The 20,234-nt window shown below is 43.1% G+C and overlaps 1 protein-coding gene across 1 annotated transcript in view; it reads right to left on the reverse strand.

Moving 5' to 3' along the window:
• Positions 1-20,234, reverse strand: part of trak2 (trafficking protein, kinesin binding 2) — a 63,458-nt gene that overhangs the window by 11,610 nt on the left and 31,614 nt on the right. The window contains exons 2-8 of the mRNA XM_039757795.1: positions 15,772-16,044; positions 15,251-15,448; positions 9,342-9,418; positions 9,135-9,251; positions 5,913-6,122; positions 2,570-2,648; positions 2,299-2,429 (exon numbers count right to left, since the gene is read on the reverse strand). Coding sequence (XP_039613729.1) covers positions 2,299-2,429; positions 2,570-2,648; positions 5,913-6,122; positions 9,135-9,251; positions 9,342-9,418; positions 15,251-15,448; positions 15,772-15,826 — 867 coding nt within the window. The 5' untranslated portion in view covers positions 15,827-16,044. The remainder of the gene's footprint in view (positions 1-2,298; positions 2,430-2,569; positions 2,649-5,912; positions 6,123-9,134; positions 9,252-9,341; positions 9,419-15,250; positions 15,449-15,771; positions 16,045-20,234) is intronic.

Raw genomic sequence — 20,234 nt, forward strand, 5'->3', positions numbered from 1 at the left:
GGGTCAGGAGATATAAAAAGACTGGGGAGCTCCCAGACGGCGAGCTGAGTTGGGAGGCAGGGTGGCTAAGCATCTGGGAGTGGAGGATTGGGTATTGGATTATTGTATTGTTCATTTGAGAATTGTGGAGAGGAGCGTGCTTTGTGCACTTATTAGTATAATAAATATTCATCTTTTGGACTTTTACCTGGTGTCTGACATGTGGTCTGAGGGTACAAGGGTGCGAGAAAACCCTAAATCTGTCACTATATATATAGAAAAGAATTAAAGGAACACTTTTTAAATCAGAGTATAGCATAAAGTCAATGAAACTTATGGGATATTAATCTGGTCAGTTAAGTAGCAGAGGGGGTTGTTAATCAGTTTCAGCTGCTGTGGTGTTAATGAAATTAACAACAGATGCACTAGAGGGGCAACAATGAGATGACCCCCAAAACAGGAATGGTTTAACAGGTGGAGGCCACTGACATTTTTCCCTCCTCATCTTTTCTGACTGTTTCTTCACTAGTTTTGCATTTGGCTACAGTCAGTGTCACTACTGGTAGCATGAGGCGATACCTGGACCCTACAGAGGTTGCACAGGTAGTCCAACTTCTCCAGGATGGCACATCAATACGTGTCATTGCCAGAAGGTTTGCTGTGTCTGCCTGCACAGTCTCAAGGGCATGGAGGAGATTCTAGGAGACAAGCAGTTACTCTAGGAGAGCTGGAGAGGGCCATAGAAGGTCCATAACCCATCAGCAGGACCAGTATCTGCTCCTTTGGGCAAGGAGGAACAGGATGAGCACTGCCAGAGCCCTACAAAATGACCTCCAGCAGGCCACTGGTGTGAATGTCTCTGACCAAACAACCAGAAAGACTTCATGAGGGTGACCCAAGGGCCCCATGTCCTCTAATGGGCCCTGAGCTCACTGCCCAGCAGCATGCAGCTCGATTGGCATTCGCCATAGAATACCAGAATTGGCAGATGCACCACTGGTGCCCTGTGCTTTTACAGATGAGAGCAGGTTCACCCTGAGCACATGACAGAAGTGAAAGGGTCTGGAGAAGCCATGGAGAACATTATGCTGCCTGTAACATCATTCAGCATGAGCAGTTTGGTGGTGGGTTAATGATTGTCTGGGGAGGCATATCCATGGAGGGTCACACAGACCGCTACAGGCTTGACAAAGGCACCTTGGCTGCCATTAGGTATCAGGATGAAATCCTTGGACCCATTGTCAGACCCTATGCTGGTACAGTGGCTCCTGGTGCACGACAATTCCTGGCCTCATGTGGTGAGAGTATGCAGGCAGTTCCTGGAGGATGAAGGAATTGATACCATTGACTGGCCACCACACTTTCCTGACCTAAATCCAATAGAACACCTCTGGGACATTATGTTTTGGTCCATCCAATGCCACCAGGTTGCACCTCAGACTGTCCAGGAGCTCAGTGATGCCCTGGTCCAGATCTGGGAGGAGATCCCCCACAACACCATCTGTCGTCTCATTAGAAGCATGCACCGATGTTGTCAGGCATGTATACAAGAACACAGGGGCCATACAAAGTGCTGCGTACAATTTGGAGTTGCTGCCATTCAATTTTGGCAAAATGGACTAGCCTGCCACATCATTTTTTCACTCTGATTTTTGGGGCGTCTTTGAATTCAGGGCTCTGTAGGTTGATCACTTTCATTTCCATCAAACGATGTGGCATCCTTTCGTTCCTAACACATTACCCAGTCTATATCAGTATAGATATCCAGGAGGATTTCTTTTTCCCATTGAGATCTGATGTGTTTTCAAAGTGTTCATTTAATTTTTTTGAGCAGTTTATATATGTATTACTTTAGAGAATGCAATATATAGTTTTGTCCAGGAGGAAAGCAATGTTGCCTCAAATCAATGGCAACCTTTTGTAGGGTCTGTCCCTGAGACTTATTAATTGTCATCGCGAAGCAGAGCCTTACTGGAAATTTGAGGCATTTCAATTGAAATGGGAGATCAGAGGGTATAATGGTGATGCCAGGAATACATTCAGAGTGTGGCGCTCTGCTGTTTTTTTGTGTAGCTGCTTTCACACAGCTGGATGGATGGATGGATGGATGGATACTTTATTAATCCCAAGGGGAAATTCACATAATCCAGCAGCAGTATACTGATACAAAGAAACAATATTAAATTAGTATTTAGTATTCAGTATTAACTGAGTCTGTGATAAAGGAGTATGCAATGCAAGCTTACAGGCAAATAACATTTAAAGGACCTAAGTGAAGACCTGCTTGCACTGTGACAGGAAAGGACCTAGAAGGCATACCTCCTTCACTCGTTGCTGCAGGTCAACGATTTGAGACAACAGATTAGCAATCTCCTCCTGGTGTTTCACTAGTTCTTCATTTTTGTGTGACAGTTCATCTGTTAGAGCAATTATCTGACTGTTAGATTCCCCTAAAGAAGACAGAGAAAAATTAATAGCCTATAGTAACAACAAAATATTTGTTTAACGTGATAACAAAAAAATATTACATAGCTCCAGTCACATATCTGTTTGTTTTTTTCCCAGCGTCTAAGGCCCTCTGTTTACTCACTGAGTTCTTTGACACAGTCGTTGACCAGCTGCTGTTCTTTTTCCTCATAAGTAATAGTCTCCGTCTTCAGGTGGCAGGCCTGTTAACCAGAAGAATGAATTACAAGCTGGAATACGTTTAGTGTTCACCATTGTGCCTCCATATGTCAAACTCATTACATGTGAGTGAAGGTGCCAAACGCATGGCGTAGATACTCATGTATAAGTTGAAAAATGTATGCCTTAAAATTCATTCAAAAACACAAAGTCGACTTATCCACGGGGAAACACTAATTTCATTAAATAATTCTTTAAACTGTGAAATACCGCACTTGAATTTGAGCATTAGCTTTTGCAGGTTTTGGATAACAAACATACCATTAGCTGCCAGTAGATGGCGGTAACCAGAAACATACAGTATTTCGGACCATAAGGTGCACCGGATTTTAAAGCGCAATATCAATGAATGGGTCTACTTTCATACATAAGGCGCATCGGATTATAAAGCGCATTCAGCGAAACAAAATAGACAAGTCAAACTTTATTCAACTCATTCACAATAACTCTCAACATTGCTCAGTTGTAACATAAAATACAAAACAATACACTCACTTTTTCAGTTCAATCCTCTTCCACAAATCTATCAAATTCTTCATCCTCAGTGTCTGAGGTAAACAGCTGGGCGATTTCAGCATCAAGCTTGCCCGGATCTCTCTCGTCATTATCCGAGTCAGTCTCATTGCTGTTACTTAGCTGTTTAGTGATGAAAGCTCAAAGATACTTGAGACTGATACCTTAGCCCAGGCATCCACGATCCATTGGCAGATAGTGGCGTAACTCGCCTGGCATTGCCTTCCTGTCTTGGTGAATGTGTGTTCGCCTTCCATCATCCAATGCTCCCACGCATCTCGCAATTTAACTTTGAACGACCTGTTGACACCGATATTTAACAGTTCTTTGGTTAATCCACCCGGAATGATGGCAAGCTCCGAATTAGTTTGCTTCACTTGGATTTTGACAGTATCGGTGAGATAGGCGCGCATGGAGTCGCAGATCAATAGAGACAGGGATCTGTGGAAAAAGCCATCCGGTCTCCTGATGTAAACTTCCTGACTACGGTAGCCGTAATGCTCCAACAATCCATCAAGCGGTGCAGCTTCGTAGCTTACCAAAGTCATTCTAAAACATTTTGACAGATTTTTGAGCACCGTGTACCACATAAAATCGGTTCGAGGTCAGTAAGCACAACCAGAATTAATACATAAGGCGCACCGGATTACAAGGCAAACTGTCTTTTTTTGATAATATTAAAGGATTTTAAGTGCGCATTATTGTCCGAAAAATAATCAACAACATCCTCCCACAGTCCAAAGACATGCAGGTTAGGTGGATTGGTGATTCTAAATTGGCCCTCGTGTGTGCTTGGTGTGTGGGTGTGTGTCCTGCAGTGGGTTGGCGCCCTGCCCAGGATTGGTTCCTGCCTTGTGCCCTGTGTTGGCTGGGATTGGCTCCAGCAGACCCCCCGTGACCCTGTGTTCGGATTCAGCGGGTTGGAAAATGGATGGATGGATGTTTCTGGAAGAAGCTTGATGACCCCACATGCTCTGCATTATTAGCCCACGTATATTTAATTGCAGTTTATTAGTAAAATAGATCAATATATTAAGTTAAACTTCTTACCGGTACGATCATGAATTCTGAAAAGAAGACAAGAGCATCGTATCCCGCATCGTTGAAACTGAAAGTTATTCAGCGTGCTGAGGAAACCAATAATTGTGTGGCTGGTAGAGAGTTTTGTGTTAGCGAAAAACTTGTAAGAGATTGGAGAAAAAATAAGTCTTCTCTACCAGCAATGCCAAAGTCTAAGAAAGCATTGCGTTTTAGACTTTCGCCTTTCTTATTAAGTCAACGGGCCATGGAAAAAACCCATTTCACCGTTGTCCTCTCTTGCTTGGCAGATGGTACAAAGCTACACCCAACGATAATATTCAAGAGGAAGTCATTCCCAAAGAACATAAAATTTCCTGCAGGCATTACTGTTCGTGTACACCCCAAAGGCTGGATGGATGAGGCTGGAACGAAATTGCGGCTTCAAGATGTGTGGGCTAGGCGATCAGGAGCAGGGCAAAGTAAACGCCCGTCACTTTTGGTATGGGACATGTTCCACGCTCATACATCAGAGGATGTGAAGGATGAAGCCAGGAAAATGACTACTACGTTAGCTGTTCTTTCCGGCGGATTGACATCGATGCTCCAGCCATTAGATGTTTGTTTGAACAAGCCATTCAAGGACAGAGTACGCAGCATGTGGCAGCAGTGGATGTGTTCTGGATAAGTAAAATTAACAAAAGGAGGGAATTTGAAGAAACCAGACATTGATTTAGTAGCTAAATGGGTAAAGGAAGCTTGGGACTCAATTCCACCAGAAATGATCAAAAAGTCGTTCTTGAAATGCGGCATCAGTAATGCTATGGATAGATCAGAAGATGATGCCATCTATGAAGACAAAGAATCAGCAGCAGATGATTCAACAATCGGCGACAGTGAAGAGGATGATGTTTATGCTGACGACGTCATGGAAGAAACCTTTCACGTTTTATTCGGACATTCTGATGACGAAGAGTGTTACGTTTCCTGCCTGTCTCTGGACCGCGGTCGGGGTTACGCAGGGGAGCTTCTCCTTCTTCGTGTCCAGTGGTGTGAAGCTCCAGGGCCAGAGCAACGTGCTCTGGGGTAAAACACTGTCCCTGAGTTCCCTTCTCCTAATTTACAGCAGGGAGTGACACACAAGGCTTGACTGCTCAATGGTTGACTATTATCTCCTTCTTTTTAAGGTGCCTGTTTTAGCTTAACAGAGACCAAAAACACAAGAGCCCCAACACGCCGTCAACAAACACTCAATCCCAAAACTCCTCCCCCAAAACCCCGACAACTCCACCCACATCCCACATTCAGTATTTTAAGCTCTGATCCCAACAAGAGTCAGACTTGAAGAAGACACTTAGGGCCACTTTATTATATGCGAGGGATTTGAATACGAATTTAATTGAAATATTCTAACTGTAAGTAAATGAATAAAAATGTTTTTGGAGTTTTAATTTTGGCTTACTAAAATTCTTCAAAGATTAAAATGTTGAAAGTCTGGGCCCAGGTACATTGGGTATAATTATGAAATTCAAAGAATTTGATAGGCTGTCAAGCTTTACCCTCGACTTATACGCGGGTCATAACAAATTTCATAATTTTCGGCTTAAACAATACACTCGACCAATAGGCGAGTATCTACGGTATATTCATTCATTAGCATGTGACAAATAAAATTTGACTTGAACTGTGAAGTCCTGGTAAGTTCACACATTTCGTACCTCTGAGCGTAGGGCCAGGTTCTCCTCCTCCATGTCCCGCAGTTTGTTTTGCATTGCTTCAAGCTGGCTGAGCCCCTGTGTCCAGCTAAAAGACTCATTGTGGCGCAGTGGAGTGGAGCAGCTAGAATCTGACTCGCTGTCTTCAGAGGTGCTAGCAACCATGCGGAGAAGTTCATCCTTCTTAGACAGTTCATGCTGCAGCTGATTTAACTACAGAAAAGAGACAGTCATGATGTCCCCTAGAAGTCTTAGCACACCTAACACCATTGTAATCCACTTTGTTATAAAAGTCAATATTTTTGTACCCAGTAACTCAATATTGAAAGCCAAACTCAAAAGACAGCCTCACTTCCCTTCACATATTTAGGACTAATTTCCTTAATGCCACATCCAGGCAGCATGACAGCTAGCTTGTTTCCTCATAATTTAAATTGTGACCTCTCTGTTTTATTTATCAAGTGCCCTCTCTGTCAATACAGGCTATCCTAGGAAAGTGCTCGTAAACTGTCAGGTCAATTTCATATGTGAAGAGCCCAGGAAAAATCCTGCAGTTTCGCTGGTTCTAGCATCCTTTGAGATGAGACCCATTCCTCTCATGTCAATCGTCACCTCCTCCATCTCAGCATTTCTTTGTCTCCATCTGGGCCTCATCCCCTCCAACTCCTTCCTCTTCACTCAATCATTCTCTACCTTCCACCTACTACACCCCAAAGCGCCTCTGTCTGTTTCCATACCAAGCCTGTCTTTCATGCCACATCATTCTCATTCTTTGCCAAGCTGCCTCATACATGAAGAAAAGTTGGAATACAAAACAAAAACGTTGTGCCAGACTTCAAATTTCTGTTGCTTTAATGGATGGATCATTCTAGATAAAGTTCGTCCCTCATTACCCAAGACTGCACCCACACTCACTTATCCAGTACAATAATTACATTTGCTGAAGACACCAATATTGTTTGACTAACTTCAGATGGGGAGGAAGTGGACTACAGGAATGAGGTGGAACATTTGGCTGAGTCGTGTAAGGACAACTACCTGAATCTAAACACCACCAAAGCAAAGGAGATCACCGTAGACTTCAGAACAACAAAGACGACAGACCACCTCCCTCTCCACATTTATGGAGAAGTACTAGACTGTGTGCAGAGCATCAAGTTCCTTAGAGGTTGCATAACAAAACAGCGGACATGACCCCTTATAAATCCCTCAACAACTCCCATTGATCTTCTACCACGACACTACTGAGAGCTTCTTCTCTCACTCCGTGACTGTGGGGTAGGCAAGCTGCACGGCCACCGAGCAGAAGGATTTGCACTGTGTGGTGAAGGTGGCTCAGCAAGTCACTGAGACGGGTCTCTGGCATCTGGACTGCGTCTTTGTTAGCCGACTGAAGAAGCAGGCTCGCAGCATCAGCAGAGACAAACACAGCCTAGAAATTCCATTTGATCTGCTTCCATCTGGAAGGTGGTGTAGGGAGATCCGATTCCGCACAGACTGTAAAATATCACATATAATGTACACTTGGCAGCACGGTGGCTCAGTGAGCACCGCTGCTGCCTCGCAGTTAGGAGACCCGAGTTCTCTTTCTTTGTCCTCCCTATGTGGAGTTTGCATGTTCTCCCTGTACCTGAGTGGGTTTCCTCTCACAGTCCAAAGACATGCAGGTTAGGTGCATTGGTGATTCTAAATTATCCTTAGTGTGTGCTTGGTGTGTGTGTGTGTGCCCTGCGGTGGGCTGGCGCCCTTACCGGCTGGGATTGGCTCCAGTAGACCCCCCGTGACCCTGTAGTTAGGCTATAGCTGGTTGGATAATGGATGGATGGATGTACACTTGTGTATAATGTGAATGCTGATTTAGCCCAAAATGTTCAGGTAAAAAAAGAAACACATATAATGTGCACCCTTAACTTTTTTAAGACTTTAGGGTGGATGTCAATTTTTGTTGACATGAGGGGTGAGGGCGACAATTGTCTGTTGAAAAAATCTGCTGTTAAGTATAAAGGTAGACTCTCTTTGTTTGGAGGAATGTTAGACTCATTGACTTGTGATGTCTAATCCCTGCATGTGTGTGCGCAGTGAAGAGCAAACAATGGCAAAAATGGCATCTGACATCTGAGAGTGAAGAGGATGTGCAAAGCAAAATACTCACTGGACGACGTTTTGCGTATATTTTATCATTTTGAATTGGTCTTTGACATGTCGGACTCCGATTTTGCTGATCTGGAGATTGAGATCAAAAACAAAAGTGAGGTACCGGCATCAGCTGATCATTACGGCGATGATCGACTAGGAGGACCGCCACTTACAATGACAAGAGGACCAAACCAGATTGTGTCAAACTGCAAGCTCTGTCGTCGCTGCCCATCTGCTGACACTGCCTCCCGTGCAGCCAGATATGGCAAACAAGCAGCAAGAGTGGCTTCAGAACCAACAACAGACATTTTATGTTGATTTATGTGTGAAGCCATCGCTTTGTACACTTTTCAGAAAGCAGTCCAGCAGCTGCCGCAGCAGCCGGAGGAGGCTAACTACATGTAGCTACTGACATTTTATGTTGGTTTGTGTGAGAAATTATTGCTTTTAAATTATGTCTCATGTATAATGTGCACCCCCATTTTTAGAGAATTAAAATGTGGAAAAACTGTCAGCATTTTACACAAGATTTTATAGTATTTCTTTTTTTTACTCAGGCCTGTGGCCTTCTTGTCCAACTGCCAAGGACTGATTTAAACCCCACTTTGGACTGTTACTATACACACACACTCACACACACTCACACTCACACACAATTCAGCCTTCAAAGGCTCAATCTATTTACCTATTGCTACTTATTGTTTTACTGCTCTTTCTTTTGTATATATGTAAATTGGAGGTATTTTCTTTTGATATATTGCTGTTTTTATGAAACATGTCATGCCACATTTCACTGTACTCAAGTATGATAATTCTATTCTATTCACACCCTCCAAGGACTCCACTCCTGACCATTCACAAACATTAGGACCCTTTCATTAAACACATCTAGACGCCACACAACATTGTGTCACGTCCACTAAGCATCACCATCAAGACTAGGCAATCCTTTCAAAAGTCAAAAATGGTACTCAGGTGCCAGCTACCCAGCTAAACAAGGTGCAGTAACTCACATTAACTCCTCATTGCTAGGGCATCCATTTCATTAAGGCCAAATATCAAGGCAGCCTGAAATTCAGCTGGACTCACCTGGTCACAGGCTTGTGCCAACTGCTCCTCAAGGGATTCACTTCGCTCTGTCAGAATCTGGTTACGCTGAAGCAGAGATTGGCCAATTCGTGCAGCAAGCTCAAGGTCACGGTCCCTCTACAGAGCACATAGAAAGGAAAACATTCTTCAGATCAAACTGCGTTATAAAGTATGAAACAAATGGCATGACCACAACGCAGCTCTTACCTCAGCTAACAAGTGAGTCACCATGTCGATGTCACTGTACGTCTTGGTCATCTGCTCCACACGACCTGAGCTGAGGACTGCAGATAAAAATCCTTAGGTCAGCATTGAAATGAAAATTAACAAATAGAGAGAGAGAGAGTGCCACTGTCCGGCAACAAGCCTATGGGTAAAAGCAGCTGTGGGGCGGGCTTCCTACAGTAAATCTATGCTCTTTATATGGTGGTGGTCAGGAGAATCTTCTGTGTACACAGGATGAGTCTGAGACCCCACAGCCTGGCTCTGGCGTACACAGAGTGACACTGAAGTCCAGCTTGACTCCAGAACATTACAAAATGAGGTGCTGTGGTGTGTCTGTACTGAACTCCTTAGTATGTTAAATACAGATTTAGGCTCAAGTCCCTCGGTGTGCTTGTGCACGGAACATGACATGTGTTGTTTAGAGTATATCTGAGCCCCAACGTGTTATAATATGCTGGATTGAAACAAAATCAAGAAACTCACGTAGTTTGTGCCTCAAAATGCATTAACCAGTCAGAACATTCTAACAAGTGGAGCTGTGGAGAAATTGGCCAGTCTCCTTACAGCTCAATGAAAAAGCACAGCATGCCTCCTGATATGTGAATAAATGAAAAGCACTTGTCTCCTGTCCATCTGCACACCTTTGATGTCTCATCGAGTAAAGCAAAGCAAGTGTGACAAGAGATCAAGTGTTGCTTATTCTGCAAAGATCTTCTACAATGGCCTGGACGCATTTGTTGGTACCCCTAGAAAAGTTCCTAAATAATTGGATTCGAGTGATTTTTGAAACTCGCCGTTTCCTTGAATTCATATTATGCACGTCTCCAATCGTGTAACCAGTTATTCAGCCACTTTAAATGGAGAAAAGACGTCACTTTGCTGTTTGGTGTCATTGTGTGTCCCACCAAGGAATAAAAATGGACCAATGAAAGCAAAGGAGAGATCAGAAAGAAAATGATAGACAAGCATGTCAAAGACAAAGGCTAGAAGACCACTATCTTCAAGCAGCTTAATGTTCCTGTGACAACAATTGAAAATATTATGAAAAAGTTTAAGGACCATGGGATTGTAGCCAACCTCCCTGGACGCAGCTGCAGGAGGAAACTTAGTGAGAATGGGTGCAAAAAGCCAAGGACAACTTCCAAAGAGACACAAGTTGAACTCCAAAGTCAAGGTCCAACACTGTCTGATCGCATTGTTTGAGTGACAGTGGGCTCCAAAGAAGAAAGTCCAGGAGGACTGTACTGTTGAAAGAAAAACATAAAAAAGCCGGACTGGAATTTCCTAAAATGAATATGGATGAGCCACAAAGATTCTGGTAGAATGTGCTTTGGACAGATGAGACAACACCGGAGCTTTCCTGGCAAGTCGCATCAGCTTGATGTCTACTTTGATGCATTCAAAGAAAAGAACGTCAAAGCAACCGTGAAACATGGAGGAGGCTCGCTTGTTTTGGGGCTGATTTGTATGGCATGGGGTGCCTTGAGTCTACGCATGGAACAATGAAATCTCAAGACTATCAAGACAGTCTGGAGCAAAATGTCCTGCCCAGTGTTAGAAAGCTCTGTCTCGGGTCAAAACACACAGCTAAAAGCACCCAAGAATGGCTAAAAACAAAACACTGGGCTATTCTGAAGTGGCCATCTAGCAGCCCTGATTTGAATTCCATCAAACATCTATGGAAAGAAGTGAAACATGCAGCCTGGAGAAGACCCCTTCAAACCTGACAGAGCTGGAGCAGTTTGCTAAGGACGAGTGGGCCGAATGACCTGTGGACAGTCTCATGGAGAGTCCAGGACTCACTTGTGTGCAGCGAGTGCAAACTCTAAAGGGTGTGCAACAAATTATTAGGTTAAGGGTCCCATCATTTGTCCCCATGGCATTTTCATTAGTGTTAGTCAAGTCAGTTTTATTTTTAAACCACATTTAAAACAACAGAAGTTGACCAAAGTGCTGCTCAGCTTCCATAAATACATATACAGATAAACTAAATATGCAAAAAACTGATTAAATAAATAGTATAAGTAATAGTATGAATAAAATAAAAAGGAAAAAAGAAAGGCTTTCAGGTGAGATTTAAAAGTGACCAAAGTTGGTGCTGACCTAATTTATAAAGGGAGACTGTCCCAAACCTTAGGCCCCTTCTAAGCTAAGTCCAGAACTCGGAACGACCAACAACTTCTGGACAGAGGACCTCAGTGACCGTGAAGGAGATCAGTAAGAAAAACGTGAGCTAAATGATTCAGGGACTTTAAAATAAATAGTAAGATTTTAAACTTGATCCTGCAGTGAACAGGAAGCCAGTGACGAGAACCTAAATTTGGTGCGATACGATTCCATTTTTGTGTTCCTGTTAGAAGCCTGGCAACAGCAAGAGACGACTGATTAACTCCAGTGTGTAATGAGTTGCAATAGTCAAGCCGAGAAGAGAGAAACACATAAATTTGTTTTCCAAAATTAAAGTTATTATTTGATATATGATTCTGATGAATCAAAATTCTAAAGTAAACACTGTTTTTTATTAAATACGGAATAAAAAATGATGGAATCCCAGTTACTTTTGCGAGTTTCAAGTTACTGTATTTCAAGTTATTATTCGGTTCTTCTTTTTTTTGAGGAGCAGTACCAACAAATTTGTCCAGGAGTGTAACCTCCAACTTTTACTCGCTCAGGTGACACTGCAGGAAAATTAGGCCAAATATAACACGAGTCATAGAAACAGTTTACCTCAGGATAGACAGTTGGAATATGAAGGCTCCAAAGAAAGGAAAGCTAGAAGAAGAGGGAAGCAATGGGAGAGCAAATGAAAGGCAATCGGCATAAAGGAGTAAGCTACCACTGTGCTGATGACGGGCTGAGACAGAGGTGTCACTGTGGATCTGAATGTCACAAACAGGCACCAGGGCACAGCTGAAGGCACAAAGTGAAATGCAATCCAGTGGACTGATTCTGAGAGTTTGGAAACCGTAAGTAGTGATAAGCAGTGAGCGTACAACACGTGTCGAGACTGTAAATACTACAAGGTATGAGGGGCATGAAAGGACACATAGGTGGTAGAGAAAAGGGAGTGTTGTGCAACACATGATTTGGAAGGTTTAAAACCCAGTTTAGTGAACAGGAAGTGAGGAGATCTGTTCAGACTAAATGTCACATGTCTATTCTGAAAACAGCCCAGGCATGCAAGTAAAGTTCATCAGGCAGATAACAAAGCCATGCATAAAGTGATGTGCACTGAAGTCACTGGCAGGGAGGTGCAGCAGAGCGTAAATAAGTAAACCCACTTAAAGGAACATGGCCCGTGATAGTATCTAGGCCCTCTACAGTCAGCCTTGTATCCACTGAAACGATTTGAACCAGCTGACAGCTGCCTGTGTGAGGAACATCCTGAAATGGCCATCAAAGGGCACTTGATCTCTGCAGCCGTAAAACATTCCAATATACGCCCATCTAGTGAAATCTCACTACTCCATACATACAGGAGACCACTGAGAAGGGCAAAGAAGGGACACGCCTGTCTGAAACTCTCACTCAAGCCACCCAGGCCTTAAAGGGGTACTTCATCCCAAAAATGACATTTTGTTTATATGTTATTTACCAAATTGTAGCTTGTAGTGATGGGCGAGAAAAATATTTAATCTTGTGAAAAACAGAGATAATAAAGTTTCTGATAGGATAGGCATCTATGTAGAACAATGCAGGACATCAGCAAACAGTTTGAAAAAGTCCATGAAAAAACCTCATGTGACTCTCGTTGCATAATCCACTTGTCAAGTCATCCACTTGTATGCTCACAGTGGACAAAAACATTTGTATTTGCTGGATAATGGAACACGCCTCCTCGTATCACTCATTGGTCAGGAATCCGGCCCACTAACAGCTTATTCATTGGCTAAGCTTGCACTTGAGGTGATAAAAAATAAAAAAGCGTAGCCTTAAAGAAAAGCAAATGAAAACGTCATCAGAAAGAGGACTCGCCTCACACCTGTGCATATCGGAGATGCTTCAACAAGCAGTACGCCAACTCACCTTTCACAAATGGCTGCTAAATAATCTCGAGTTACCCCAGCTGACGATCGCCATTATAAATATAAGTAACAGATTGTTACTGTAAATGCTTGTCTGTGTCTGGCCGCATACCATTTTCGTTCAGAAGAGCGTTTCGCAGAGGCATTTGTTTTTTTTACATTTTAGCAAACATGCATGTTTACCCAATTGTGACCATGTGACTGGATGACTTGATGTGTGGATTATGTGACCTTATTAATGTAAGATTTTTTTTCATGGAAGTTTTTGATATTACTTGACATTGTCCAGCACTGGTAACTATAGGCACCTACTACATCAGAAACTTTGCCATTTCTGTTCTACATGAAAACGTGAGATTAAAATGTTTTCTCGGCCATCACTACAAACTACATGGGGTAACATCTAAAAAATATAATTTCAGTTTGGATTATTCCTTTAATAGCTGCACTACAACATTAACTGGATTCTGGACCACAATGGTCACCACCAGCCTACCCTAATGAGTCTATTTAAAGGATAACTTTGGGATTTGTCAAGACAAATAATTTTTTTCACAATCATGACATATATTAAATTTGCCACATAAAATTGCCTTATAAAGTGAAGCATATTTTATAATTTTTAAAAAGTAACTCTTCTTGCGTTTTAAAATGGACTTATGGGTACCAGGGTCCCATTGTGAAAAAAAGCCTTAAAGCTCACCAAATATGTGCTCCTAGGCTATGCAAAAAAAAAAAAAAAAACCAACACGGAATGTAATGAGCAAAACGTAGACACCATTAAGGAAAATATGATAATGTAATTTGTGTGCACATCTGTCTGTTATAACAAGGCACGACAGAACATTAGCGCTGAAGAAACAATCACAGAAGCAAAAGCAGAATAATAAGCAGGTGTGACAATAAGAGGCACTATACCAGCGCTCGACCCGACACAGACAGACACACTAAGAGTTTTTATTTTTCTTCGCTCGTGTGGAACGTCTTCCCCGTCCCCACGACACAGTCCAATAGGCTCGATCAATCACAATCCCAATACTTCTCTTTAACTTCTCCTCCACTCCTCTCTGGCAAGCTTAGTCCCTCTCCTCCCAACTCTGGCTCCCGGAGTGGTGGCTGCTGTCTCCTTTTATAGCCCACTTATTTCTGCCTGCAATTCTGGGTGTGGCGGAAGAATCGCCCACACGGGCTCAGGAACAACTGCAGCAACCTCTGGCGGCACCCCCGGATCCCAACAGGGTTGTAGAGATCTCCATCTCCCATGAAGCCCTGCGGGAATCTGAGGCACCTCTGCCACCCAGGGGTGCTGCCATCTAGCGTCCCGGTCCATACAGTGAAGAGGCGTCCCTGCCATCAGTGACACGGGCTATAGCTTGGTGAGAGGGGGGTGTCATAACACCACCCACCGTGCCAGATGTAAGCAGAGAAGTGAGCAAGTAAAGTATCCTTACGTCAAGAAAACAGCACTAAGAATCTGTGAGTGATATGATGTAGTATTTTCAATTTACTTTTGTTGTTACAAGCATCCCTAAAAAACATGGAAGGCACGTTTCCTTAAATCGAAACCTTTGCCATTTCAAAGTAGACATATTCGGTAAGTTTTAAGGCGTTATTTTACAACGGGACCCTGGTATTCATGAGCTCCATTATAAAATGCAACAGCAGGCTAGTGGTTTTTTAAAATGTATAAAATATGCTTCCCTTTAGAACATAATTTCAAGAGAAATTAATATACTGTATATCATGATTGTGAAGAAAAAAATTGGAGTTGAAAAATACCAAACTTATCCTTTAACAACTTCTGCCGAAGTTCACTGCATGACTGCTACTGGTAGCCAGACGGAGAAAGAGCAGAGCAGTGCTCACTCATGTAGCGGAAGGTCTCTTCGGCCAGGATAGGGGACAGGGCGCTCAAGGCCGTGTCCTTAGAGCGGGCAGCTGGGTGGTCCCAGTCTTGACTGTCATACAGGTACAGGGAGTCTGCCTGCAGACGATAATCAGGAAACTGCTCTTCCAGGAGGTCAACAAGCCTGTCCTCCAACATGTTTTCACTACAGGATACATCTGTTGAAGAGAAGAACACAAAGCGTGGGATCATAAGTGAGAATGTGAAGAACGCCATTCCACCTCAGCACCTGAGTACAAGCCAATGTCATTAGAGTACTGGACATTTTAAAGATGGGATGGAATCGTTTGGCTTGATGGCAATACGGCCCCAGTAATTCAATCACCAGCACTATCTGGGTTTCTGATATGGTTTGGCATAAGTGGAGCTTTCTGGTTTCTACTTCCCCTTTATATATACTACATTCCCCATAGTGCATGCTGTGCTGTGCAGAAGGTCTCATTTGAAAATCCTCATCAGCCTTTGGATTAAAGACCCATACCTGTGATGGTCTCTGTTCCCTTCTGCTCAACATTCATGGATCTTGCTTCAAACATCCCTAGGACAGGGATGCACAATGCTCAGGCGCCAGTGCATTTGTACCACCTGCTTTCTCCGTGCTTTGCTGCAGGAGGACAGCGCAGTGCACGGCCCTCAGCAACGACGACCCCTTGCAGACCTGGTCCATTCAAACACCCAAAGCAGACGTAGCCGTCGATGGGGTCACATTCTGCTTTTCAGACTCTTCTCCAAGGTCAAAACCAAATCAGGTCACCTACAAATGAAAGTGAAACAATTTAGGTTAATTAATCGTTCTCAACAATAAAAGCACAAAGCACGAATACGCACGACGACTCAGACGTTCAGACTGAAGCTACAATGAAACACGCACTGGAAAACATTCATTAGCAGCCAAGTTGCTGTACACAAAATTCACAAAGACCTCGTCAACAGGAAAAGGCAAACAAAAAAGCAGTGCAGCAGGGTGACGCACCCACTGAGCCTGGGCGGCGCAGAAATGCAGGTTACAGAGCCCTGCCGGCACACAGGTCACTGGAAACCACTTCTCCGTGACAGCAGGACTCGCATGTCACACTGTCACCTAAGTGATGGCAGCTGTCACTCAGTAACTATCAGCATGAAGATTAACATTAAAACAATTTCAACGAGAACAGGCCATTCAGCCCAACATAGCATGCCAATCCTGCCCACCTAACGTCTCTAAAATAACAAGGCAACTCCTACCGTCTACCACACTCCGTGGTCACTTAGTCCACGTGTCTATAGACTTCTTAGTGTCCCCTTAATGAGTTTCTGTGTCCATGTGTAGGGCCCCCTCCACAATTATTGGCACCCCAAATGTAGCACATGTTTTTGTTAAAAATAAATACAAGGTGTCCACAAAGTCTCTTTACAATTTCAAAAAATTACTAAAAAGGCGATTGATGAGATATGTTAATCAAATTTGTCCTATGTACTCAGTCGTTATCAAAGTCTGTAATCACATTGCATTTGTGTATTTCAGGTACCCTGGTGATGAAAAAGAGGCTGTTGAATAAACCCCTAAAAAATGGCTACTCCTCAAGAAAAGACACAATGTGGTTTATTGAAACAAAATCAGATTGGAAGGGGTGGCGCAATTCCCTGGCCACCTCGGTCACCAGATCTCTCTCCCCTGTTAAACATATTGTGTATCGAACAAAGATACGGAACATTAATGACCTGAAGCAAGAGATCCATTGCCACAATCGATGACGCTATGCTACAGAGAACATGGCAAGAAATCGAGCACCGTCACTAATGGTGCCCATGTAGAGGTGTATTAAATGAGGCAAAAAACAAACTTCAACATCTACTCCTCATTTTGTAACAATTTCCACAGATTTGTTTGTTTTTTTAATAAAATCTTGAAATTGTAAAGAGACTTTGTGGACACCCTGTACGAGGTGTGGCAGAAAAGTAATGAGACTGGCAACACTGCAAGTGATCTGGCAACGCTGCGCTGTTGTCCTTGATAGAGCCCGGGTATCAGTGCCCTCCCATAGCTCAGTGCCAGTTTCAACTCCTTCCGTTAACTACGTGATTTTTGTGACTGCTGTTAGCGAAGTTGTGTTTTTGGTTGTGCGTTACGCAAAATGGAACAGCGGAATTTGGAGCAACGTTGTGCCATTAAACGGCAAGTGTGACGTTTGAAAAGTTAAAACAGGCCTATGGGGAACATTCTTTATCCCGAGCTCAAGTTTTTCGCTGGCACAAATCATTTTTGGAAGGCAGAAAACACGTTGAAGATGAACATCGTTCAGGGAGGCCTTCAACTTCGAAAACCAATGAAAACATCGAACGTGTGAACACTCTTGTGAGATCAGACCGTCGTTTAACATTAAGCGTGTTGAGTGAACAATTAAATTTGAACAGATTTACCGTTCATCAAATTTTGACTGAACATTTGCACATGCGAAAGGTCTGTGCCAAAATGGTGCCGAAAAACTGCCCTCTCCATAACAGAATTTTTGACCTCAAAAGGCATTCCTGTGGTTCCCCAGCCCCCTTATTCACCTGACCTCAGTCTGTGGACTTTTCCTAAACTGAAAAATGTCCTCAAAGGACGTCATTTCGGGACTTTAGAAAACATCCAGAAGAGTGTAACGGACATGCTGAAGACCATAGCGGTTGAAGACTTCCAGCGCTGCTGCCAACAGTGGGAACAACGTCTCCATCGGTGTGTAGCTGCCCAAGGGAACTACTTTGAAGGGGATAACATTGATGTTTGAAAAAAAGAAAAACTTTGGTAAATAAAAAATCAGTCTCATTACTTTTCTGCCACACCTCGTATTTCTTGATGAGGGATCATCCACTCATCCATCTATTATCCAACCCGCTATATCCTAACTACAGGGTCACGGGGGTCAGCTGGAGCCAATCCCAGCCAACACAGGGCGCAGGGCAGGAAACAAACCCCGGGCAGGGCGCCAGCCCACCGCAGGGCTCGATGAGGGACTATTTTTTCTCATAAATAAATTTACAATCAGTTAAAGGTTGCATGTCTCTCATTTTGTTATTGTGAGATTAAGGCATTTCACCATAAACTGAATTTTTATAACCTTTTTACCCATCTTTCCCAAGGGTGTCAATAATTGTGGATTGTGGGATTCTGCTTGTTGAAGAATTCATTCATTTTAAAGTAACAGCCGTGATCCACTGGACTAGTTCCTTTCATACGGTCAGGTAGGTCCATAAGTATATGGACAGACACACCATTGTCCTAATTTTGGCTCCATGCGCCACCACAATGGATTTGAAACAAAGCAATCAAGATGTGATTGAAGTGTAGTCTTTCAGCTTTAATTTAAGGGAATTAACAAAAATATTGTATGAGCCATTTAGAAAAAACAGCCATTTTTATACAAGGTCCTCCCATTTCCAGGGGGTCAAAAGTATTTGAGCAAACAACCATAATCACAAATACCGTATAAAGATCATTTGTCAATATTTGGTTGAAAGTCCTTTCCAGTCATTGACTGCCTGAAGTTTGAACCCCTGGCCATCTCCAAGTGCTGGGTTTCCACCCTACTGATGTTTTGCCAGGCGGTTTGTCTTCGGGTGCTGTTTGTTTGTTGGACTTTCTGCCATCAAGTGAAATGCATGGGTTGACGTCAGTTGACTGACTTGGCCATTGCAGAATATTCTACTTCTTTGTGTTGAAAAGCACTTGGCTTTCTGTCGCAGTATGTTTTGGCTCATTGAAGTGTCGTACGTTCGGTTTTGTCACATTTGTCTGAATCTGAGCAGACAGCATAGCCCTTTACACTTCAGAAATCCAAAGAAAGCTGTTCCAGAACTGGACGGGCTTTTAAAAAATGTTTTCTGGTAAAGTCTAATCTGTCCTTCCCATACTTGAGACTTACCAGTGGTCTGCACCTTGTGGTAAACCCTCTGTCTTTACTCTCATGAGGTCCTCTCTTGATTGTAGACTATGACAATGATAGGCCCACCTCCCAAAGCGTGGTCTTGGTTTGGCTAAATGTCGCGAAGGGGTTTCTTCTTCACCAAGGGCAGAATTCTGCAACCATCCAGCACAGTTGTCGCCTGTGGTTTACCACATCTTCTGGTCTTGCTGCGTTCACCACCATGTTCCTCCTCTTTAAATGTACTGTCACACACCTGAGTGGACCAAGTTTTAGGTAATTACCCGCTAGGCCAAGGGGTGGTGGGGTGCTCTAAACCTATTTATACGGGAAAACCTGCCTGACTTAACATCACTTCGGTTCTGGTGCCCAGACTGACGCCAGTGGTCATGAGCTGGCTGCTCAAAGAATGTACGGCACTCACTGATCAGCTCCAGCATGCTGGCAGATTGCACTGGGAACTAGTTGTGGCGTTCAACGAATGTACGTTGCCAAATATACTCGGTTCTGGCCTGCTGGCATATTGCATTGGGAGCCAACTATAGAGAGTTCCGGAGGTTTAAGGGTTAAATTCAGGGTCCCAGTAGGGACTTTCACAAATGATCTACATAGCCATACAAATACAGTGGAACCCCAAACTCACTTCTTCCATAGGACTGTATGTAAATACAATTAATCCGTTCCAGACCGTATGAGCTGTATGTAAATATATATTTTTTAAAGATTTTTAGGCACAAATATAGTTAATTACAGCATAGAATGAACAGCGTAATAGTAAACTAAATGTAAAAACATTGAATAACACGGAGAAAACCTTGAACAGAGAAAACTAACATTGCAGGAGTTCACACTACAGCCTTACAAACCGCTCGCTCTAAACATTTTTTTAATGAGTTCTAAGCACAGGGAAAAAAATGAAAATTTGAAAAATCCGTAATTTATACAAAAACTAACCATAAACAACCAAGAAAACTAACCTTACAGCAAACCGCCATGAATCTTCCTGGGTTTCTCGCATAACATCGCCTCACTTACGCTGTCCCCTTCAAGCTGCTTCTCG

This window comes from Polypterus senegalus, chromosome 6, assembly GCF_016835505.1.
Source record: "Polypterus senegalus isolate Bchr_013 chromosome 6, ASM1683550v1, whole genome shotgun sequence".
In the NCBI taxonomy this organism is placed as follows: domain Eukaryota; kingdom Metazoa; phylum Chordata; class Cladistia; order Polypteriformes; family Polypteridae; genus Polypterus; species Polypterus senegalus.